Source organism: Myxine glutinosa, chromosome 3 (assembly GCF_964187855.1).
Source record: "Myxine glutinosa chromosome 3, kmMyxGlut1.1, whole genome shotgun sequence".
NCBI lineage: Eukaryota > Metazoa > Chordata > Myxini > Myxiniformes > Myxinidae > Myxine > Myxine glutinosa.
Genome location: NC_136263.1, coordinates 28,229,957 through 28,256,996, shown reverse-complemented (window position 1 = coordinate 28,256,996; position 27,040 = coordinate 28,229,957). Strand labels below are relative to the sequence as shown.

The 27,040-nt window shown below is 36.7% G+C and overlaps 1 protein-coding gene across 3 annotated transcripts in view; it reads left to right on the top strand.

Moving 5' to 3' along the window:
* The window catches only part of LOC137423720 (disintegrin and metalloproteinase domain-containing protein 12), a 205,245-nt gene that overhangs the window by 125,551 nt on the left and 52,654 nt on the right, over positions 1-27,040 (top strand). For all 3 annotated transcript variants that reach the window (XR_013622792.1, XM_068111167.2, XM_068111166.2), the window contains exons 15-16: positions 284-389; positions 12,989-13,190. Coding sequence is in view for 2 of the 3 variants with exons in the window: in XM_068111167.2 (XP_067967268.2) it covers positions 284-389; positions 12,989-13,190 (308 nt within the window). In the remaining variant the exon portion in view is untranslated. The remainder of the gene's footprint in view (positions 1-283; positions 390-12,988; positions 13,191-27,040) is intronic.

The window sequence follows — 27,040 nt, the reverse complement described above, 5'->3', positions numbered from 1 at the left end:
AGATATGACACATATTACTTGTATGTATGTAATCATGTTTAGTGCACATATTCTGGGTCGGCCTTGTATTTCTTTGGAGTATATTTTCCTGTCCTATGTTCAGCATGCTGTAGTTCATGTTTTCCTCCACATGAGGTCCCATTTGACTGAAGTAAGAAACTTGTCTGCGAGACTTTCCCTTTGACGTCTCGATTAACAAAACTCAGCCTTTTGGGGTGATTGATGATAACCGTTTATTTGTACCATAAAACTGATCTTTTTGTGATTCCCATCGCTCCTGCAGCATCTTCTGTTGCGAAGGACATCTGCTATGACAAAGTCAACATTCGTGGTGATATGTACGGAAACTGTGGCATCACGTCGAGGGGCTACCAGCCTTGCCAACCAAAGTACGTTTCGGTAGTACACCATAGCTCAGAAATACCATAGCTTACTTGCGATTGGGTTAATCTCTCGTTCTCAACAACATATTGTATACCGGTAACTTAAAGGTTCTTATAGAACATATATGAGGAGGTTGTATTGACTTGGTGGGAGAGGAGATGCGGAAAGGGGATGGTTGGGGCATCTTGTGTCCACATTTTGTGCCAGAGGCAACTTTCCCTCACCTTACTCTACATTCTTACACAGGTGTGCCAAATATATTGTGTTGTGTCTGTGTGCCTTAGGGGTCATAGACATATTGGTTGAATTTGACTTGCACGCTACGGACAAAATACTACACGCACAAAAACATGCACACCCACTTTTTAGGTTTGAAAAAAACAATATTCGAACAACTCATAAAGTGTTGAGATCTTTGAGAGGCATCAAACTGGTTCTCTTGAGACATCAAAGTAAAAAGACAAGGAACATCTACTAAAGTATCCTTATCCTGTATTGAGGTGCAGGTACTGACCTTTAGATGGTAATCTGGAGATAGGAAAACCCTCAGACGTCCAATAGGTGGGAAAGAAATCTTGAGCCAAGTCATCTTTGGGCCCTATTAAGTCATTTACAAGGTTTTTCAGAAATGTTCGCGATTGTTGCGGAGATTGTGGAATGAAATCCAGACTTTGGAACAATATGTCCGTGCCCGATTGTGGTGTGGCTGGGTTCCGTCCCACAACAACTGATTGAGGTTGCAGTGCAATACTTTTGGATTCCCAGTGACGTCTCGAACCTCGTGATGTGGTATTTTGGAGAATTTATCGGGTGCCTTTCAACAAGTAAATACTCTACATGCTGGCAAAGACTCCAGAGGGCATTGCAAGGAGCTGCACAATTTCTTGAGTTTTATTTGTTCTGGCAATGGCGATGGTCATTCATCCAGAAATCGCAGTGTTTGAAGGTTTCAGGCGCAGATTTGACCCCTTTTGGAAAATCGGAATACACAACGAGTAATGTTTTGGTGTAAATTTTCAGAGAGATGGTGACGTGATCCAGAATGAAGTTGAAAGCAAAAAAGGCAGATTGTTGTTGTTGCCAACGGGAACAGTTCGAGTGAACAGCGGAAGAATTCCAACATTAAAAGAATGGGGTTTTATAACTCTGGGGAGATGAGATGGTTTGCGGTCCTTTTTTCAGGCAGACATTGAGGTTTGGAAGTTCAGCACATGAGATTTGAAGTCCATTGACAAGTGATTCATCAAACATTCAAGTTTGTGGTGTTACGCTCAAGCTCTCCAGGCTTTTGTGGCCTGTTATCTCACCTTGTAAGGTGAGAATAATGGAGAGAAAGATAAGTGGTTGGTTGAGAAAAATGTCCTGGTGCCTCCGTTACTCACAATGGTAGCCTTGTGTGGTAAAAGCAGAAAGTCATGTCTCCCTCTGAGGGTGTTGTCAGAAGAATTTATGGTTACCATAGTCGTACTTTGTAGCATGCTTCAAAATCCTGATGACTCTGTTGACTGAGTGAAAGGTAGAGGTGAGAAGTGGAATACCATGCATGCATTTCATCATCATCATCATCATCATCATCATCATCATCATGCCTGTGTAAGCCGATTTCAGGAGGCAGAATGCCGAACTTGGTTGGGGATGAAAGAAGTACAAAAGCACAGGGTTTTAGTCTCATCAGGCATGTGAGCAACCAAAGGAATCACCTAGGCCTCCTGGAGATGGAGCGTTTATACTTAAGCTACCTGGACCTTCAGTCTTCCTTCAGAGCTGACCCAGTCGGCCAGGTTAGCCAAAGGAAATGTCGTCGTCACGTGAAGAAATTTCATCACGAGTTGCCAAGGGACGTGTTTTTGTATGTGTGAAGCCTTGAAGTGGCAGAAGTGTCTGTTGTGCATTTAAATTCTGTGTGTTGATAGAACGTCACCAATAACAATGAATGCCATCTCCTTTTGTGTTGCCATTTTCCACCAAAATCCATTTTCACAACAATGTGTGAAACATTATCTTCACTCCAACCTCGCCGAGAGTATACATTCATCCCGAGATTGCAGCGATAGTTCATATGTGAAGAAAAGTGAGTAATTTACATGTGACGTGATCGTCTGGACGCTTCATGTATAAACGCTTCACTTTGTCCCGGATGGCCTAATTTCACTGGCTTGGCCGCCAACGTCGTACTATAAACGGGTCTTTGTGATCGTATCGGAGTCCGAACCAGCCTCTTGGGTGGAAGCTGTGATGGACAGGTATTTGGAAGATGGAGCACACGCAGATGAGTTTTTATTGCATGCCAAGATGTTTTGCCAACACCAAGATCCTCTGTGTGTGGAAACTGGCGGAAGTTGGCAACTGGACTTTGTGCAAGAAAGAGGGACAATTGAGCACGTGCTGTGTTCCTGTTCTATGTAATTAGTGAGAAGTTGTTGCACTTTTCATCTTCAAAATTGTTTTTGGAGGTCTTGTTGCAGCCGTTGAGTACGAGGGAATATATCAAGGAAGTTTGTTCATCTGAAGAGTTTGTTTTGTGAAATAAGGTGAGAAACCGGAACAATGCTAAACATCAAGAGAACAGAAATACAGAACCAAGACCTGGAATGTGGAAGGTCCAAGAAGATTTCGGTTTTTCTACTGTAGAATGAAATAATTGAAATAGGGGGGAAATTAAATAATTGAAAAAATTTAACATTGAAAATAAACAATAAAAAAAATTAAATACTTAAATAATTGGGGAAAAAATTGGAAATTAGAAGGAAAAAAATAATTAAAAATCAAATAATTGAAAATTGGAAAATATTAAATAATTTAAAAAATTAACAATTAAATAATTAACTGATTAAATAATGGAAAAAAAAATTCTTGAAAAAGCAGGTCACCATGGACACGAATACATCCCTTAATGCCTTCCTCCAGGAAATATAGTGAGAGTTCTCTTACAAGGAATTTTGATGTAGAAGGAGGCCATTAGGCCCATCAAAGCCTGCACTAGGATGACCGACCAAGGTCGTTTGTCCACGTGTTCTATTGTTTTTTAAAATGCTGAGCATCAAGCAAGCAAGCAGCACGTGCCATCTTCGGTGACTCGGTCCGGATTCGGTGACAATGGCATCACCGAGTCTGGTTGGATACGTACATCGTACATGCGATGTGTTATACCCCAAAGATCGCTCCATACAACCTGTGACCCATCTGTGGACAACATCAAACTCCTGAAAGATATTTATGCTTGAATTAATTGTACCTTGGAAAGAGGGAGTTGGGTAGCACCTGCGGAAGTTAATGCGGTCGTGGGTTTGTCGGTGCGGAGTGTGAATACCAGGATTTATCTCTAGCTTTCTCCATTGGAGGTCGGATGAAGATGTTTGTCGCACACTCAGTTGTCAGTTTCCTGAATTTTCTTTTAATCCTACTTTATAACAATTGTACTTGGTTATTATCCAAGACCAGTATTATGATCATAATTTTTGAAACTTTTGCTCTTTTTATTTATTGACGAGTGAATAACCCCTCCTTACACACGGGGTTGTTCCCCCAAAATTACAGACAGGTTAATTTTCCACAAATACCGGCAGGATAATTTGTGTAATAGCATAAGAGTAATTTCCCAAAGTCCCATTAAAATGCCCTGTGGAGACCACAATCCAAGAGTATAGAATATGTTCATGTACCTCGTATGTGAGTAAATTTCTTCACTGCTCTGGAGATTAGAACGGAAGTGCTACTCCAGTCATTACGGGGTCCGGAGGGACTCATCAAGTGTTTGGACTTGGTGTCCACGGTGTCCCGCAATTTGAAGAATAATTTTTCCATGACTTGTTTTTTGACATTTTTTAAATTACATTTTTCTATTTTAAAATATTTATTTTAATTCAAATTTTCATTTGTTTAATTTTCAATTAAAAATTTCCCCAATTTTCAAAAAATAATTAAATTGATTTTCAATTGTTTAACTATTTAATTTTAGTTATATATTCTATTTTTTTCATTTTCCAATTTTTAAATACTAGCAACGGTACCCGGTACCCAAATACTAGCAACGGTACCCGGTACCCAACGGTACCCAAAATATCAGAAATTGAAGGCTTTTTTTTATTTTAAACGCTTTATATAAACATCCGTTAAATCATATCACACGCAAATTATCAAAATCTAAACAGTATTTGTAGAATTTCAATAAAAGCCACATCACTGTTCATATTGGTAAATATTATTCCATCTTGTTTGGAAAAACTTGAAAATTGGAAAATTGGAAAAATTGGAAATTGGAAAAATTGGAAAAAAAATTGTAAAAACAATATAGCCCATTTTACTCCAAGGGGTCCCAGGATGACCCACCCAAAATTTCGTTGCGATCTTTTCAGCAGTTTTTGCAGTACCTGGGAACAGACGGACGGACAGACATTTGGTGAATTATAGTAAGATTAAATATTTTCAATTATTTAATAATTTTTCAATTTCCAATTATCTGATTCTTCTATCATTTTTATATTAAATTTTCCCACTGCTTACTTTTTAATTATTATGTTTTCCAGAGGGAAGCATTAAGAGTTTTAGTATGGTATCCATGGTGTCCCACTTTTTGGGGGGGAAAAAAAGAAAGAAAACAAATTGTTTTCTTTATGAGGCAGAATTTCAAATGCTATCGATTGGCTGATGCTACGAGTTGGCCATACCCGGAATCATCACTAACCTCTGATCACAGCACTCTAGTTGCTTTATTAATTCTGACCAAGGGGCAGTTCTCACCATAGACAAAGGTGTCGGTGGCGCACAGAACAATTTCAGAGATGATTGCTGGGACAATAATTGTCCCTGCTTGGGCAACATCTGGGACAATTAACCGTTAAAAATAAGAGATTCTCCTATTTATATCAAGCTCATAGAGCAGACATTGCTCGTTGCCCCATTTGGGACAATCTGCAACTTTAAGTACAGGAGAACCACGTACCTGTCGATTTTTGGGGACCAGCTTCGTGTTTCATTTGCTCTATGCTGATGAAGACTAAGGATCCTGAAGTATGTTTACATGGATGATGGCAAACTGACCCTCAAAATATTATTATTAAATAATCGCCCAACAACTCCCAGCATGCTCATCATCATTTACCACCCAATCCAAGTGGCTCAATAGCAATTTTTATTACTTGGCAAAAAAATATTTTTGACAAGCATGTTGATCACTCTGGTGTGTGTGTGTGTGTGTGTGTGTGTGTGTGTGTGTGTGTGTGTGTGTGTGTGTGTGTGTGTGTGTGTGTGTGTGTGTGTGTGTGTGTGTGTGTGTGTGTGTGTGTGTGTGTGTGTGTCTGCCTGTGTCTGCCTGCTCACTTATACTTGCTATGCCGACAAGTCAAAATTTTAAACTGATCTTCACGAAACTTCATCAAATGGTATATTTTATGGTCCGATAGAATCCTATTTATTTTTGAGGTCAAAAAGGTCAGCATAGACTGATGGTCTTCGGTCTATCTTCAGACCGACTTTCTTCAGATTTCTGAAATCCTAAATTTTCATCTGATTGACTTGAAATGTGAATATGATTTGCATATCAGCGAACTGAATTCAACCGCCGTCTAGTTTTGAGATCAGAATCGGCAAAAAGGTCAACATAGGCCCGCCAAAGGTCAACAACATTTTCAAATTTCTAAAATCCTCAATTTTCATCCGATTGACTTGAAATTGGAATCGGATTTGCATATCAGCTTACTGAAATCAACCACCAACTATTTTTGAGATCAGCATAGGCCAAAAGGTCAACAGGGGCTAAATTTCTAAAATTGTCAATTTTCAGCCAATTAACTTAAAATTTGAAGACGATTTGCATATCAGGTCACTGAATTCAACCACCAATTATTTTTGAGGTCAAAAGGATGCTCTACCGAGTGCCATGCTACTTTGTTCTCTTTTGCCAAGTGTCGCTCTGAGTGATTTTTCATTTAAATATTGATTTATACTTATGGACAAACTTATGGACATGTCCAAGGTCTCAGCAAGATGGGACGCCAGAAATCTTAACATGCACAATCAACAGCAATAGCTGGCATCATGTCACAAGATTTTGCCACCAAAATTCTGCCTTCCAACCCAGATCCAGCCGACTCCATCACCCGTCCGGTGATGAAACGTGGCTTCACCACTGAGATTGTGAAACCAAATTGGAATATATTTGATGGAAGCACAAGGTATCACTGCTACCCAAGATATCTTGCACCTAAACCACAACTGGCAAGATAATAACCTCGATTATTCCAAGGGAATCCTGCTGATTGACGATATGTCTCAGAATACTACAATCACAAGGGAATGTTACACCAGTCTCGGGAAAATATTACAGCAGACCATGAAAGTAAAACGCTGACGAATGTTGACCGAAGGTGTACACCTCATTCATGAAACAGTGTTTGACCACAAGTCGTGTTGCGCACACCTCCACACATGACCACGGTTTCAAGCAGCCAGATCGCTCCCATTCATCGCAGGCTCCCCGTTGATTATTATCTGTTTTGACATTCGAAGTCCAACCTGCGTCGCTGCCGATGATGAGGAAATGGCCGAAGCAACTGAGACGTGCCTGATGGAACAATCTGAAACTTCACTTCTATCTTACTGTAAAGACGGGTTAAAGGACAAATAGAGCAACTGTATTGAAGTCAAGGAACACCCTATTCATATATATGTATGTATGTGTGTGTATATATATATATATATATTTATTTTTTTTCAAATATATATATAAATATCTACATATCTGGGCATATCTACATATTATCTATATCTACATATCTGGGCATATCTACATATCTATATCTACACATCTGGGCATATCTACATATCTATATCTACATATCTGGGCATATCTACATATCTATATCTACACATCTGGGCATATCTACATATCTATATCTACACATCTGGGCATATCTACATATCTATATCTACACATCTGGGCATATCTACATATCTATATCTACATATCTATATCTACACATCTGGGCATATCTACATATCTATATCTACACATCTGGGCATATCTACATATCTATATCTACATATCTTGGCATATCTACATATCTATATCTACACATCTGGGCATATCTACATATCTATATCTACACATCTGGGCATATCTACATATCTATATCTACATATCTTGGCATATCTACATATCTATATCTACATATCTATATCTACACATCTGGGCATATCTACATATCTATATCTACATATCTGGGCATATCTACATATCTATATCTACACATCTGGGCATATCTACATATCTATATCTACATATCTGGGCATATCTACATATCTATATCTACATATCTGGGCATATCTACATATCTATATCTACACATCTGGGCATATCTACATATCTATATCTACATATCTGGGCATATCTACATATCTATATCTACATATCTGGGCATATCTACATATCTATATCTACACAACTGGGCATATCTACATATATATATCTACACATCTGGGCATATCTACATATCTATATCTACATATCTGGGCATATCTACATATCTATATCTACACAACTGGGCATATCTACATATCTATATCTACACATCTGGGCATATCTACATATTATCTATATCTACATATCTGGGCATATCTACATATCTATATCTACACATCTGGGCATATCTACATATCTATATCTACATATCTGGGCATATCTACATATCTATATCTACACATCTGGGCATATCTACATATCTATATCTACATATCTGGGCATATCTACATATCTATATCTACATATCTGGGCATATCTACATATCTATATCTACATATCTGGGCATATCTACATATCTATATCTACATATCTGGGCATATCTACATATCTATATCTACACATCTGGGCATATCTACATATCTATATCTACATATCTGGGCATATCTACATATCTATATCTACATATCTGGGCAGTGTCTGTTGTCACTGAACTACTCCCTGAAACTTTTGTTTATGTAGTTGTGAAGTGTTTTTAACAACGTGGTGGTGGTTTTGAATCATGTGGTGGTGAGGTATTTATAATTACGTGGTTGTGAGGTGTTTTTAAATCATGTGGTGGTGAGGTGTTTTAAATTACATGGTGGTGAGGTGTTTTTAAATCATGTGGTGGTGAGGTGTTTTTAAATCATGTGGTGGTGAGGTGTTTTGAATTAGTTGGTGATGAGGTGTTTTAAATTACTTGGTGGTGAGGTTTTTAAAATTACGTGGTGGTGAGGTGTTTTTAAATCATGTGGTGGTGAGGTGTTTTGAATTAGTTGGTGATGAGGTGTTTTAAATTACTTGGTGGTGAGGTGTTTTAAATTACGTGGTGGTGAGGTGTTTTTAAATCATGTGGTGGTGAGGTGTTTTGAATTACTTGGTGGTGAGGTGTTTTATATTACATGGTGGTGAGGTGTTTTTAAATCATGTGGTGGTGAGGAGTTTTGAATTACTTGGTGGTGATGTGTTTTGCATTACGTGGTGGTGAGGTGTTTTGAATTACGTGGTGGTGAGGTGTTTTATATTACGTGGTGGTGAGGTGTTTTTAAATCATGTGGTGGTGAGGTGTTTTGAATTACTTGGTGGTGAGGTGTTTTAAATTACGTGGTGGTGAGGTGTTTCGAATTATGTGGTGGTGAGGTGTTTTGAATTACGTGGTGGTGAGGTGTTTTGAATTATTTGGTGGTGAGGTGTTTTGAATTACATGGTGGTAAGGTGTTTTGAATTACATGGTGGTAAGGTGTTTTGAAATACGTGGTGGTGAGGTGTTTTATATTACGTGGTGGTGAGGTGTTTTTAAATCATGTGGTGGTGAGGTGTTTTGAATTACTTGGTGGTGAGGTGTTTTATATTACTTGGTGGTGATGTGTTTTAAATTACATGGGGGTGAGGTGTTTTGAATTACGTGGTGGTGAGGTGTTTTGAATTACGTGGTGGTGAGATGTTTTAAATTACTTGGTGGTGAGGTGTTTTTAATTTTGTGGTGGTGATGTGTCATCGTCCCAAACTTCCTGCCTGCACCTACCCTCCCTTATGTATGTGGTGAGGGGTTCTTTTTTGAATTATATATATTTTTTCAATCTAAATCTTCAACCTAAATTGCCTATAAAAATGTAACATCACAAACACGACAAATATATTTCTGCAAAATAATTGTTTGTATTATGATTGGTGTAAATCATGACAAAACAGCAACTCAGGTAGTCATTATCCTCAACTAAAACAAGCCCGTGCCTCAGTAACGACGCTTGGTGAGGCGAGCGCAGTTAGCCGAGCCAATCTAGTATATATATATTGTTGTGGATATGAGAATGTTTTTTTTTTGTTGTTGTTGTAGTGTAAATTGTTGTAAAATATCGCCCTCCTTGCTCCAGTGTTGTATAAAGGTCAAAGGGCGTTCCCGTAGTTAGTTCCATAAAGCATGCATGAAGGACACCATCATATCCCTGTTCAGTAGCTTATTTCCTTATTATGTGTATTAGGGTAAGGCCTTGTCTTCCATTAAGATGACACTCCATTGCACCAAGTGAAATAAGATAGATTCCCTTTCATGCCCCATTCCCACTCCCAAAACTTATATTGCCAACTACAATAGCCGCCATTAAGCATGTGCTCAGCTTCGGGGAAGAAGGGCGTGCCCGCCCATCGTCATCAAGGGTGGAGTCAGAGGGCCTGTGCCCACCAATCAGGGCCGAAGCGAGCTCACCGAGGGGCGTGTCCTGAAGGCCGGCGGCTTGATCGCCTGAGGCGCTATAAAAGCGCGTGCGCAAGAACCAAGTGCGTGGTTGGACCAAGCGAGAGACGTGCAAAGAGTGGTTGGACCAAGCGAGAGACGTGCAAAGAGTGGTTGGACCAAGCGATAGATGTGCAAAGTGTGGTTGGACCAAAAGGGAGACGTGCAAAGCGAGAGTGGTTGGACCAAGCAAGAGAGAAGTGTGTGGTTGGACTAAGCAAGGTAGTTGTTGAGTTGTTGAGTTGGGTGGTTGGACTGAGTACGAGAAGGGTTGGACTGAGTATGAGAAGAGTTGAGTTGAGTATGAGAAGAGTTGAGTAAGGGATCCCTAAAAGAGCAGCTCCAGCCACCGCAAGTTCAGTCACAGCAGCTTCAGCCACAGCAGCAGCAGCCACAGCAGCTTCAGCCACAGCAGCTTGGGGGCCTTGACGGCAGTTTTTGAGCAGGGCCGCGAAGGAACGGCGGCTGCTAAACGCGCCGATCGGAAGAGGAACGGCGGCTGTTAAACGCGCCGATCGAGAAAGGGCGGCGGCTGCTAATCCCCGACCCAACCGTGCTGCGGGTCCAGTTGAACCTTCCTCCCCCTCCAGCCATCCACCTCCTGCCATTCCTATCATCATTCCCCGCGTGAGTCTGTCTTTGTTTGTTCTGTCCTGGGGTTAATTAAGACTGTAGGTAAGCTAATAATTGCACTGTGTCTCTGATTCTTCTGTATGTTATTTTATTATCCTTCCTTCTCCTTGGTTACTTTGAGCGTGTAAATAATAAATCCTGTTACTGTTCTGTACGTCTTCTTCTTCTTCCTCTTTACATTCGGTCGCTTTAGAGGTTTCCAAATTGAATACCTGTGGCGCGATTTCGGCCAACGTCCAGGAATCTGGTTAGTCGGGGTAACTGTTCGGCCGCGGTGCCATCCGCTCGGCAAAACAACATCTTATCCGCGGTCCGTAACAATATATATATGGTTATAGGCAATATCTCAATTGAGGAGGAGAGAAGAATGAGCAGGAAGGGGAGAGAGGGTGGGGGGGGGGGAGAGATGAGAGTGAGGGTAGGGAGAAGTGAGGGGAGAGTGTAGTGAGGGGAGAGTGTAGTGAGGGGAGAGTGTAGTGAGGGAAGAGTGTAGTGAGGGGAGAGTGTAGTGAGGGGAGAGTGTAGGGAGGGGAGAGTGTAGGGAGGGGAGAGTGTAGTGAGGGGAGAGTGTAGTGAGGGGAAAGTGTAGTGAGGGGGAGAGGAGTGAGGAAAGGGTGAGGAGTGGGGGAGAGAGGAAAGTGAGGTTTTTATCCATTTTGTAAAGCTCTTTGTGCAGCATCTATCTCAAGATGTCCAAATGTCATACACGTCTCTGCGCGTGGGTTTCCCACAGGTGCCGACCAGACTACTAAATAAAATTAATCAGATGTCTGTCTGTTCGCGTTTTTCCAAAGACCGATGGGCCGACAAGCACCAAATGTGTGCACACAGACCAGGTTCGACCCGGGGATTGTCCTAGGGGTATTTTCATCCACCTCCTCAGCCTTTAAAGACCCCGAAGACCCCTAATTCTCTTGTTTACATGATTGAGAGAAAACCCTTTTGCATGTTTGGGAGATTAGATCCCTTAAAACCCAGAAGTCCCCAAAGACCCTTAACAACCATTATGACTGTTGAAGACCCCGAACACCCTTAAGGCCCTTTAAATCCCCAAATATCCCAAAGACCCTTAAGACACCAAATATCCCTAAGACCTTCACACAGCATTTGTCCAAGGTGGAAAACCCCCTTTGGGAAGGAGACAAATTAAGTCGCTGCAATCTCTGTCGTATGACCCTTAGTCCCTCCGGCAAGTTTTGTTGAGATTGGATAAGTAATGACCAAATGCATCACGGTCAGACAGACAGACAGACGGACACCAAATTGAGTGTTGTGATGTCATCTCTTAATAAGTTATTTATCATTTTACCGACAGCAATGTCCTACACATCGTATGCGTACGTAAAGCTGCTGTCTGGGCCTTAGATCATCAATGTTGAAAGAAAACCTTTCCAATAGACAATTATCTTTAAAATTTGAAACATCGATGACTTCCTCTGATAATGTTTCACCTTTTTGTAAAGTTCATAAAGACCTGCGTCATACTCAAAATAAACTTCACCAAGTGTTAAGCGCCCCTTCACATGCCTCCCCCCCTTCACATGCCTCCCCCCCAAAGCCCTCTCCCTCCCACAGATCTCTCGATGTCTCCATGTCTCTCGGTCCCTGCTCTCAAATGTTGTGTTTGTGTCCTTCCCCCTCTCTCCCCATCTTGTCTACCGCTCCCGATGTTATTTGTTTTATGTGTCTGTTTGTCTTTCTGTGTGATTAATGTTCGCTCTTTCACGAGCCTCGATCTTGTATACAAAAAAAAAAAAAAAAAAAAAAAAAAAAAAAAGGGTGGGAGAGGGGTCCACGTTCGACGTCCCCACTGCTCTCAAAAAAACAAACACGACTAAACCTCCATCTCCTCCTCATATCAATATCTCCACTCCCCCACTCCTTGTTCTACTCCCCATGGGGCCTACACTATCCTTAAAAAGTTTGGTCACTCTCAATTGAATCAGTTAGATAGATTACCTTTCCCTCTATTCCGAATTCCCCTGTAGAATCTCAAAATTTATTTAAGTTAGTAACTTCATTTTGTCATCAGTAACTCCCCATGATGTTTCATGGTCCTACAATGTTCCATTCTCAAAATATACAACATACTGTAAAAGTGAATGGACAGACAGACAAACCAAAAATGGAGGGTGTGTGACAATAAGGAAGCTTTGTGTTTGCATCAGCTTTACCTGGTGGGAGACAGGTTAGTAATTTGTGCCACCCTCTTCACCCGTCCCCCCATCTTCATTCTTTAGGGATGTGAGGTGCGGAAAGCTCCAATGCACTGGCGGTTCTCAATTCCCAGTGACTGGATCCACAATGACCATGACTCTTACACAAGGTTTTGGAACCTTCGTCTGCAAGATCGCAGGATCGGAATCTGATAAAGACCTCAGCAACACCGAACCTGACCAGGCAACACGTGTTGTCTCCGGAACCAAATGTGGAATCGGCAAGGTACGCTGTGCGGTAATAACAGAGGTAAATTAATTGGTAAATTAATTGGTAAATTAATTGGTAAATTAATTGGTAAATTAATTGTTGAGTGTTAAAAGGTAAATTCATTGAGATAATGGCATGTGAATGATGTGAAGCTTGAGGATTGAACAGATATGGATCGTAGTGACTCTGTCTACCACTACTACCTTAACAGCCCCAATTATTCCCACCCAGGTCGGTGGTCTAACTGTCTTCTACCACCTCCATTCTAGTCTTGCACCCTCTGCTCTTTCAGTCCTTTGTCTCCTCCATGTATCTGCAGGGCACATGTGGTCCACCATAAACCCCCTTCTGCTGAAATTCCCTAAATCCAGAATCACTGCTCACCTCCACTCATTTGTTACCCCTGCCACCAAAGATGGACACAGATTATGTTTTCACCCCTGTCTGTCTGTTTGTTATGACGTATTCTTGGTATTTTGTTTTGGTTTGTCAGTGAGCAGGATATCTCAAAACGTTATGGACGGATTCGGACAAAACTTGGTGGACAAGTTTGGTATGTGACCAAGACGAAATGATTAGATTTTAGTGAAGATCTGGATCTGGTTACTATAATTTTAAAGTGATTATTCACTATTGAGAGATCGGGCAAAAAACGATATACGGTATAGCACGATATCTCAAAAAGTTATGCACGGATTTGGACAAAACTTGGTGGACAAGTTGGGTGTCTGACAAGGACGAATCTATTCCATTTTGCTGAAAATCTGGATGAAATAATTTTTGAAATTTCTATGTGATTCTTCACCATTGAGAGATGGGGCCAAAAACGACATACAGCACGATATCTCAAAAAGTTGTGGATGAGTTGTGACAAAACTTGGTGGATGAATTGGGTAGGTGACAAGAACAAGCCGATTAGATTTTGGGCCGCTACTGATCCATATCTGGCCTATCAGTGGGATACAAAATGTAAACTGTTCACCATGGTCTCATATCATTCCCCATACAAAGCCATGATCTTTTCTATCACTGTTAACCTTCCCTGAGCCCAACTCTTTCAAAATTTCCAGTTTTTCCTAACTGTGTTTGCATCTGTATCCATATCGTCCACCACCTGCATCATCCTCTACCTCCCAGTCTTACGCACATCCTTTACCATCTGTCTCCATCTATTTTTCCCTCGTCCCTGCTGTTGCCATTTCTCTCTTCTCTTTCTGCTGTTCCTTTTGTTCTGTTGTGTCCTGGTCCTTTCTGTCTTCTAGCTCATTCATGAGCCTGATTTTGTATTCAAAAAAACCTTCGGCCGAGGAACGCTTTTGTCCCAGGTCTTTGGCCAAACCATTTGGCTTTGCTTGACGTTCGATTGTAAGGTGCCGAAGATAATTTACCTACTCTTCATGAAAGACACCATGGGATCTTAAACGTCCATCGACTCTTACTAGCAGAATGGGACAGTGGGACACCTGGCTTAAGGTCCACCAAGGGACAGTGCACTTTGTGAACAAAAGAGCTGCTTACAAAGCACCAATTCCACAGTTTATTGTCAGATCCAAATCGAACCCACACCAGACATCTGTAAGGTAAGTGCTCGATCTCTGAATCATCATGTCGGACAATGATGCATTGACGGGGAATTGAACCTCGGCACCACACATGGCAAGCGAAAAATCTTCCACTGAACTATCGATGCTATTCCATCAAGTAAAATGATGATCGACAAACTCATACTTTAACACATGTGGTATGTGTAAAACTCATACTTTAACTCATCTTGAGCACATTTGGTATGTGTAAAACTCATACTTTAACTCATACTTTAGCACCTTTGGTATGTGTAAAACTCATACTTTAACTCATCTTTAGCACATTTGGTATGTGTAAAACTCATACTTTAACTCATCTTTCGCACATTTGGTATGTGTAAAACCCATACTTTAACTCATACTTTAGCACCTTTGGTATGTGTAAAACTCATACTTTAACTCATCTTTAGCACATTTGGTATGTGTAAAACCCATACTTTAACTCATACTTTAGCACCTTTGGTATGTGTAAAACTCATACTTTAACTCATACTTTAGCACCTTTGGTATGTGTAAAACCCATACTTTAACTCATACTTTAGCACCTTTGGTATGTGTAAAACTCATACTTTAACTCATACTTTAGCACATTTGGTATGTGTAAAACCCATACTTTAACTCATACTTTAGCACCTTTGGTATGTGTAAAACTCATACTTTAACTCATCTTTAGCACATTTGGTATGTGTAAAACCCATACTTTAACTCATACTTTAGCACCTTTGGTATGTGTAAAACTCATACTTTAACTCATACTTTAGCACCTTTGGTATGTGTAAAACCCATACTTTAACTCATACTTTAGCACCTTTGGTATGTGTAAAACTCATACTTTAACTCATACTTTAGCACCTTTGGTATGTGTAAAACTCATACTTTAACTCATACTTTAGCACCTTTGGTATGTGTAAAACTCATACGTTAACTCATCTTTAGCACATTTGGTATGTGTAAAACTCATACTTTAACTCATCTTTAGCACATTTGGTATGTGTAAAACTCATACTTTAACTCATACTTTAGCACTTTTGGTATGTGTAAAACTCATACTTTAACTCATCTTTAGCACATTTGGTATGTGTAAAACTCATACTTTAACTCATCTTTAGCACATTTGGTATGTGTAAAACTCATACTTTAACTCATCTTTAGCACATTTGGTATGTGTATAACTCATACTTTAACTCATACTTTAGCACCTTTGGTATGTGTAAAACCCATACTTTAACTCATCTTTAGCACATTTGGTATGTGTAAAACTCATACTTTAACTCATACTTTAGCACCTTTGGTATGTGTAAAACTCATACTTTAACTCATCTTTAGCACATTTGGTATGTGTAAAACTCATACTTTAACTCATCTTTAGCACATTTGGTATGTGTAAAACTCTTACTTTAACTCATACTTTAGCACCTTTGGTATGTGTAAAACTCATACTTTAACTCATACTTTAGCACCTTTGGTATGTGTAAAACTCATACTTTAACTCATACTTTAGCACCTTTGGTATGTGTAAAACCCATACTTTAACTCATCTTTAGCACATTTGGTATGTGTAAAACTCATACTTTAACTCATCTTTAGCACATTTGGTATGTGTAAAACCCATACTTTAACTCATACTTTAGCACCTTTGGTATGTGTAAAACTCATACTTTAACTCATACTTTAACTCATACTTTAACACCTTTGGTATGTGTAAAACTCATACTTTAACTCATACTTTAGCACCTTTGGTATGTGTAAAACTCATACTTTAACCCATACTTTAACTCATACTTTAGCACCTTTGGTATGTGTAAAACCCATACTTTAACTCATCTTTAGCACATTTGGTATGTGTAAAACTCATATTTTAACTTATACTTTAGCACCTTTGGTATGTGTAAAACTCATACTTTAACTCATACTTTAGCACCTTTGGTATGTGTAAAACTCATACTTTAACTCATACTTTAACTCATACTTTAGCACCTTTGGTATGTGTAAAACCCATACTTTAACTCGTACTTTAACACATTTGGTATGTGTAAAACCCATACTTTAACTCATACTTTAGCACCTTTGGTATGTGTAAAACTCATACTTTAACCCATACTTTAACTCATACTTTAGCACCTTTGGTATGTGTAAAACTCATACTTTAACTCATACTTTAACTCATACTTTAGCACCTTTGGTATGTGTAAAACTCATACTTTAACTCATACTTTAGCACCTTTGGTATGTGTAAAACCCATACTTTAACTCATACTTTAGCACCTTTGGTATGTGTAAAACTCATACTTTAACTCATACTTTAGCACCTTTGGTATGTGTAAAACTCATACTTTAACTCATACTTTAGCACCTTTGGTATGTGTAAAACTCATACGTTAACTCATCTTTAGCACATTTGGTATGTGTAAAACTCATACTTTAACTCATCTTTAGCACATTTGGTATGTGTAAAACTCATACTTTAACTCATACTTTAGCACTTTTGGTATGTGTAAAACTCATACTTTAACTCATCTTTAGCACATTTGGTATGTGTAAAACTCATACTTTAACTCATCTTTAGCACATTTGGTATGTGTAAAACTCATACTTTAACTCATCTTTAGCACATTTGGTATGTGTATAACTCATACTTTAACTCATACTTTAGCACCTTTGGTATGTGTAAAACCCATACTTTAACTCATCTTTAGCACATTTGGTATGTGTAAAACTCATACTTTAACTCATACTTTAGCACCTTTGGTATGTGTAAAACTCATACTTTAACTCATCTTTAGCACATTTGGTATGTGTAAAACTCATACTTTAACTCATCTTTAGCACATTTGGTATGTGTAAAACTCTTACTTTAACTCATACTTTAGCACCTTTGGTATGTGTAAAACTCATACTTTAACTCATACTTTAGCACCTTTGGTATGTGTAAAACTCATACTTTAACTCATACTTTAGCACCTTTGGTATGTGTAAAACCCATACTTTAACTCATCTTTAGCACATTTGGTATGTGTAAAACTCATACTTTAACTCATCTTTAGCACATTTGGTATGTGTAAAACCCATACTTTAACTCATACTTTAGCACCTTTGGTATGTGTAAAACTCATACTTTAACTCATACTTTAACTCATACTTTAACACCTTTGGTATGTGTAAAACTCATACTTTAACTCATACTTTAGCACCTTTGGTATGTGTAAAACTCATACTTTAACCCATACTTTAACTCATACTTTAGCACCTTTGGTATGTGTAAAACCCATACTTTAACTCATCTTTAGCACATTTGGTATGTGTAAAACTCATATTTTAACTTATACTTTAGCACCTTTGGTATGTGTAAAACTCATACTTGAACTCATACTTTAGCACCTTTGGTATGTGTAAAACTCATACTTTAACTCATACTTTAACTCATACTTTAGCACCTTTGGTATGTGTAAAACCCATACTTTAACTCATACTTTAGCACCTTTGGTATGTGTAAAACTCATACTTTAACTCATACTTTAACTCATACTTTAGTACCTTTGGTATGTGTAAAACCCATACTTTAACTCATCTTCAGCACATTTGGTATGTGTAAAACCCATACTTTAACTCATACTTTAGCACCTTTGGTATGTGTAAAACCCATACTTTAACTCATACTTTAGCACCTTTGGTATGTGTAAAACTCATACTTTAACTCATACTTTAACTCATACTTTAGCACCTTTGGTATGTGTAAAACCCATACTTTAACTCATCTTCAGCACATTTGGTATGTGTAAAACTCATACTTTAACTCATCTTTAGCACATTTGGTATGTGTAAAACCCATACTTTAACTCATACTTTAGCACCTTTGGTATGTGTAAAACTCATACTTTAACTCATACTTTAACTCGTACTTTTTTAGCACCTTTGGTATGTGTAAAACTCATACTTTAACTCATACTTTAGCACCTTTGGTATGTGTAAAACTCATACTTTAACTCATACTTTAGCACCTTTGGTATGTGTAAAACTCATACTTTAACTCATACTTTAGTACCTTTGGTATGTGTAAAACCCATACTTTAACTCATCTTTAGCACATTTGGTATGTGTGAAACCCACACTTTAACTCATACTTTAGCACCTTTGGTATGTGTAAAACTCATACTTTAACTCATCTTTAGCACATTTGGTGAGTGTAAAACCCACACTTTAACTCATACTTTAGCACATTTGGTATGTGTAAAACCCATAGTCCCATACTTTAACTCATACTTTAACACATTTGGTATGTGTAAAACTCATACTTTAACTCATCTTGAGCACATTTGGTATGTGTAAAACCCATACTTTAACTCATACTTTAGCACATTTGGTATGTGTAAAACTCATACTTTAACCCATACTTTAACTCATACTTTAGCACATTTGGTATGTGTAAAACCCATACATTAACTCATACTTTAACACATTTGGTATGTGTAAGTCTCATACTTTAACTCATACTTTAGCACATTTGGTATGTGTAAAACCCATACTTTAACTCATCTTTAGCACATTTGGTATGTGTAAAACCCATACTTTAACTCATACTTTAGCACATTTGGTATGTGTAAAACTCATACTTTAACCCATACTTTAACTCATACTTTAGCACATTTGGTATGTGTAAAACCCATACATTAACTCATACTTTAACACATTTGGTATGTGTAAGTCTCATACTTTAACTCATACTTTAACACATTTGGTATGTGTAAAACCCACACTTTAACTCATCTTTAGCACCTTTGGTATGTGTAAAACTCATACTTTAACTCATCTTTCGCACATTTGGTATGTGTAAAACCCATACTTTAACTCATACTTTAGCACATTTGGTATGTGTAAAACCCATACTTTAACTCGTACTTTAACACATTTGGTATGTGTAAAACTCATACTTTAACTCATACTTTAGCACATTTGGTATGTGTAAAACTCATACTTTAACACATTTGGTACGTGTAAAACTCATACTTTAACTCGTACTTTAACACATTTGGTACGTGTAAAACCCATACTTTAACTTGTACTTTAACACATGTGGTATGTGTAAAACTCATACTTTAACTCATACTTTAGCACATTTGGTATGTGTAAAACTCATACTTTAACTCGTACTTTAACACATTTGGTATGTGTAAAACCCACACTTTAACTCATACTTTAGCACATTTGGTATGTGTAAAACCCACACTTTAACTCATACTTTAGCACATTTGGTATGTGTAAAACCCATACTTTAACTCATACTTTAGCACATTTGGTATGTGTAAAACTCATACTTTAACTCGTACTTTAACACATTTGGTATGTGTAAAACCCATACTTTAACTCATACTTTAGCACATTTGGTTTGTGTAAAACCCATACTTTAGCTCGTACTTTAACACATTTGGTATGTGTAAAACTCATACTTTAACTCGTACTTTAACACATTTGGTACGTGTAAAACCCATACTTTAACTCATACTTTAAAACATTTGGTATGTGTAAAACCCATACTTTAACTAGTACTTTAACACATGTGGTATGTGTAAAACTCATACTTTAACTCGTACTTTAACACATTTGGTATGTGTAAAACCCATACTTTAACCCATACTTTAACTCATACTTTAGCACATTTGGTATGTGTAAAACCCATACTTTAACTCATACTTTAACTCGTACTTTAACACATTTGGTATGTGTAAAACCCATACTTTAACTCGTACTTTAACACATTTGGTATGTGTAAAACTCATACTTTAACTCGTACTTTAACACATTTGGTACGTGTAAAACCCATACTTTAACTCATACTTTAAAACATTTGGTATGTGTAAAACCCATACTTTAACTAGTACTTTAACACATGTGGTATGTGTAAAACTCATACTTTAACTCGTACTTTAACACATTTGGTACGTGTAAAACCCATACTTTAACTCATACTTTAAAACATTTGGTATGTGTAAAACCCATACTTTAACTAGTACTTTAACACATGTGGTATGTGTAAAACCCTAACTCGTACTTTAACACATTTGGTATGTGTAAAACCCATACTTTAACTCATACTTTAGCACATTTGGTATGTGTAAAACCCATACTTTAACTCATACTTTAACTCGTACTTTAACACATTTGGTGTGTGTAAAACCCATACTTTAACTCGTACTTTAACTCATCTTTAGCACATTTGGTGTGTGTAAAACCCATACTTTAACTCGTACTTTAACACATTTGGTATGTGTAAAACTCAGACTTTAACTCATACTTTAGCACATTTGGTATGTGTAAAACCCATACTTTAACTCATACTTTAACACATTTGGTATGTGTAAAACCCATACTTTAACTCGTACTTTAACACATTTGGTATGTGTAAAACCCATACTTTAACTCATACTTTAACACATTTGGTATGTGTAAAACTCATACTTTAACTCGTACTTTAACACATTTGGTATGTGTAAAACTCAGACTTTAACTCATACTTTAACACATTTGGTATGTGTAAAACTCATACTTTAACTCGTACTTTAACACATTTGGTATGTGTAAAACCCATACTTTAACTCATACTTTAACACATTTGGTATGTGTAAAACTCATACTTTAACTCGTACTTTAACACATTTGGTATGTGTAAAACTCAGACTTTAACTCATACTTTAGCACATTTGGTATGTGTAAAACCCATACTTTAACTCATACTTTAACACATTTGGTATGTGTAAAACTCATACTTTAACTCGTACTTTAGCACATTTGGTATGTGTAAAACCCATACTTTAACTCATACTTTAGCACATTTGGTACGTGTAAAACCCATACTTTAACTCATACTTTAACTCGTACTTTAACACATTTGGTATGTGTAAAACCCATACTTTAACTCATACTTTAACTCGTACTTTAACACATTTGGTGTGTGTAAAACCCATACTTTAACTCATACGTTAACTCATCTTTAGCACATTTGGTGTGTGTAAAACCCATACTTTAACTCATACTTTAGCACATTTGGTACGTGTAAAACCCATACTTTAACTCATACTTTAACTCATACTTTAGCACATTTGGTATGTGTAAAACTCATACTTTAACTCGTACTTTAGCACATTTGGTATGTGTAAAACCCATACTTTAACTCATACTTTAGCACATTTGGTACGTGTAAAACCCATACTTTAACTCATACTTTAACTCATACTTTAGCACATTTGGTACGTGTAAAACCCATACTTTAACTCATACTTTAACTCATCTTTAGCACCTTTGGTATGTGTAAAACTCATACTTTAACTCATACTTTAACACATTTGGTATGTGTAAAACCCATACTTTAACTCATCTTTAGCACATTTGGTATGTGTAAAACCCACACTTTAACTCATCTTTAGCACATTTGGTATGTGTAAAACTCATACTTTAACTCATCTTTAGCACCTTTGGTATGTGTAAAACTCATACTTTAACTCATACTTTAACACATTTGGTATGTGTAAAACCCATACTTTAACTCATCTTTAGCACATTTGGTATGTGTAAAACCCACACTTTAACTCATCTTTAGCACATTTGGTATGTGTAAAACTCATACTTTAACTCATCTTTAGCACATTTGGTATGTGTAAAACCCATACTTTAACTCATCTTTAGCACATTTGGTATGTGTAAAACTCATACTTTAACTCATCTTTAGCACATTTGGTATGTGTAAAACCCATACTTTAACTCATCTTTAGCACATTTGGTATGTGTAAAACTCATACTTTAACTCATACTTTAACACATTTGGTATGTGTAAAACCCATACTTTAACTCATCTTTAGCACATTTGGTATGTGTAAAACCCACACTTTAACTCATCTTTAGCACCTTTGGTATGTGTAAAACTCATACTTTAACTCATACTTTAACACATTTGGTATGTGTAAAACCCATACTTTAACTCATCTTTAGCACATTTGGTATGTGTAAAACTCATACTTTAACTCATCTTTAGCACATTTGGTATGTGTAAAACCCATACTTTAACTCATACTTTAGCACCTTTGGTATGTGTAAAACTCATACTTTAACTCATACTTTAGCACCTTTGGTATGTGTAAAACTCATACTTTAACTCATACTTTAGCACCTTTGGTATGTGTAAAACTCATACGTTAACTCATCTTTAGCACATTTGGTATGTGTAAAACTCATACTTTAACTCATCTTTAGCACATTTGGTATGTGTAAAACTCATACTTTAACTCATACTTTAGCACTTTTGGTATGTGTAAAACTCATACTTTAACTCATCTTTAGCACATTTGGTATGTGTAAAACTCATACTTTAACTCATCTTTAGCACATTTGGTATGTGTAAAACTCATACTTTAACTCATCTTTAGCACATTTGGTATGTGTATAACTCATACTTTAACTCATACTTTAGCACCTTTGGTATGTGTAAAACCCATACTTTAACTCATCTTTAGCACATTTGGTATGTGTAAAACTCATACTTTAACTCATACTTTAGCACCTTTGGTATGTGTAAAACTCATACTTTAACTCATCTTTAGCACATTTGGTATGTGTAAAACTCATACTTTAACTCATCTTTAGCACATTTGGTATGTGTAAAACTCTTACTTTAACTCATACTTTAGCACCTTTGGTATGTGTAAAACTCATACTTTAACTCATACTTTAGCACCTTTGGTATGTGTAAAACTCATACTTTAACTCATACTTTAGCACCTTTGGTATGTGTAAAACCCATACTTTAACTCATCTTTAGCACATTTGGTATGTGTAAAACTCATACTTTAACTCATCTTTAGCACATTTGGTATGTGTAAAACCCATACTTTAACTCATACTTTAGCACCTTTGGTATGTGTAAAACTCATACTTTAACTCATACTTTAACTCATACTTTAACACCTTTGGTATGTGTAAAACTCATACTTTAACTCATACTTTAGCACCTTTGGTATGTGTAAAACTCATACTTTAACCCATACTTTAACTCATACTTTAGCACCTTTGGTATGTGTAAAACCCATACTTTAACTCATCTTTAGCACATTTGGTATGTGTAAAACTCATATTTTAACTTATACTTTAGCACCTTTGGTATGTGTAAAACTCATACTTTAACTCATACTTTAGCACCTTTGGTATGTGTAAAACTCATACTTTAACTCATACTTTAACTCATACTTTAGCACCTTTGGTATGTGTAAAACCCATACTTTAACTCATACTTTAGCACCTTTGGTATGTGTAAAACTCATACTTTAACTCATACTTTAACTCATACTTTAGTACCTTTGGTATGTGTAAAACCCATACTTTAACTCATCTTCAGCACATTTGGTATGTGTAAAACCCATACTTTAACTCATACTTTAGCACCTTTGGTATGTGTAAAACCCATACTTTAACTCATACTTTAGCACCTTTGGTATGTGTAAAACTCATACTTTAACTCATACTTTAACTCATACTTTAGCACCTTTGGTATGTGTAAAACCCATACTTTAACTCATCTTCAGCACATTTGGTATGTGTAAAACTCATACTTTAACTCATCTTTAGCACATTTGGTATGTGTAAAACCCATACTTTAACTCATACTTTAGCACCTTTGGTATGTGTAAAACTCATACTTTAACTCATACTTTAACTCGTACTTTTTTAGCACCTTTGGTATGTGTAAAACTCATACTTTAACTCATACTTTAGCACCTTTGGTATGTGTAAAACTCATACTTTAACTCATACTTTAGCACCTTTGGTATGTGTAAAACTCATACTTTAACTCATACTTTAGTACCTTTGGTATGTGTAAAACCCATACTTTAACTCATCTTTAGCACATTTGGTATGTGTGAAACCCACACTTTAACTCATACTTTAGCACCTTTGGTATGTGTAAAACTCATACTTTAACTCATCTTTAGCACATTTGGTGAGTGTAAAACCCACACTTTAACTCATACTTTAGCACATTTGGTATGTGTAAAACCCATAGTCCCATACTTTAACTCATACTTTAACACATTTGGTATGTGTAAAACTCATACTTTAACTCATCTTGAGCACATTTGGTATGTGTAAAACCCATACTTTAACTCATACTTTAGCACATTTGGTATGTGTAAAACTCATACTTTAACCCATACTTTAACTCATACTTTAGCACATTTGGTATGTGTAAAACCCATACATTAACTCATACTTTAACACATTTGGTATGTGTAAGTCTCATACTTTAACTCATACTTTAGCACATTTGGTATGTGTAAAACCCATACTTTAACTCATCTTTAGCACATTTGGTATGTGTAAAACCCATACTTTAACTCATACTTTAGCACATTTGGTATGTGTAAAACTCATACTTTAACCCATACTTTAACTCATACTTTAGCACATTTGGTATGTGTAAAACCCATACATTAACTCATACTTTAACACATTTGGTATGTGTAAGTCTCATACTTTAACTCATACTTTAACACATTTGGTATGTGTAAAACCCACACTTTAACTCATCTTTAGCACCTTTGGTATGTGTAAAACTCATACTTTAACTCATCTTTCGCACATTTGGTATGTGTAAAACCCATACTTTAACTCATACTTTAGCACATTTGGTATGTGTAAAACCCATACTTTAACTCGTACTTTAACACATTTGGTATGTGTAAAACTCATACTTTAACTCATACTTTAGCACATTTGGTATGTGTAAAACTCATACTTTAACACATTTGGTACGTGTAAAACTCATACTTTAACTCGTACTTTAACACATTTGGTACGTGTAAAACCCATACTTTAACTTGTACTTTAACACATGTGGTATGTGTAAAACTCATACTTTAACTCATACTTTAGCACATTTGGTATGTGTAAAACTCATACTTTAACTCGTACTTTAACACATTTGGTATGTGTAAAACCCACACTTTAACTCATACTTTAGCACATTTGGTATGTGTAAAACCCACACTTTAACTCATACTTTAGCACATTTGGTATGTGTAAAACCCATACTTTAACTCATACTTTAGCACATTTGGTATGTGTAAAACTCATACTTTAACTCGTACTTTAACACATTTGGTATGTGTAAAACCCATACTTTAACTCATACTTTAGCACATTTGGTTTGTGTAAAACCCATACTTTAGCTCGTACTTTAACACATTTGGTATGTGTAAAACTCATACTTTAACTCGTACTTTAACACATTTGGTACGTGTAAACCCCATACTTTAACTCATACTTTAAAACATTTGGTATGTGTAAAACCCATACTTTAACTAGTACTTTAACACATGTGGTATGTGTAAAACTCATACTTTAACTCGTACTTTAACACATTTGGTATGTGTAAAACCCATACTTTAACCCATACTTTAACTCATACTTTAGCACATTTGGTATGTGTAAAACCCATACTTTAACTCATACTTTAACTCGTACTTTAACACATTTGGTATGTGTAAAACCCATACTTTAACTCGTACTTTAACACATTTGGTATGTGTAAAACTCATACTTTAACTCGTACTTTAACACATTTGGTACGTGTAAAACCCATACTTTAACTCATACTTTAAAACATTTGGTATGTGTAAAACCCATACTTTAACTAGTACTTTAACACATGTGGTATGTGTAAAACTCATACTTTAACTCGTACTTTAACACATTTGGTACGTGTAAAACCCATACTTTAACTCATACTTTAAAACATTTGGTATGTGTAAAACCCATACTTTAACTAGTACTTTAACACATGTGGTATGTGTAAAACCCATACTTTAACTCGTACTTTAACACATTTGGTATGTGTAAAACCCATACTTTAACTCATACTTTAGCACATTTGGTATGTGTAAAACCCATACTTTAACTCATACTTTAACTCGTACTTTAACACATTTGGTGTGTGTAAAACCCATACTTTAACTCGTACTTTAACTCATCTTTAGCACATTTGGTGTGTGTAAAACCCATACTTTAACTCGTACTTTAACACATTTGGTATGTGTAAAACTCAGACTTTAACTCATACTTTAGCACATTTGGTATGTGTAAAACCCATACTTTAACTCATACTTTAACACATTTGGTATGTGTAAAACCCATACTTTAACTCATACTTTAACACATTTGGTATGTGTAAAACTCATACTTTAACTCGTACTTTAACACATTTGGTATGTGTAAAACCCATACTTTAACTCATACTTTAAC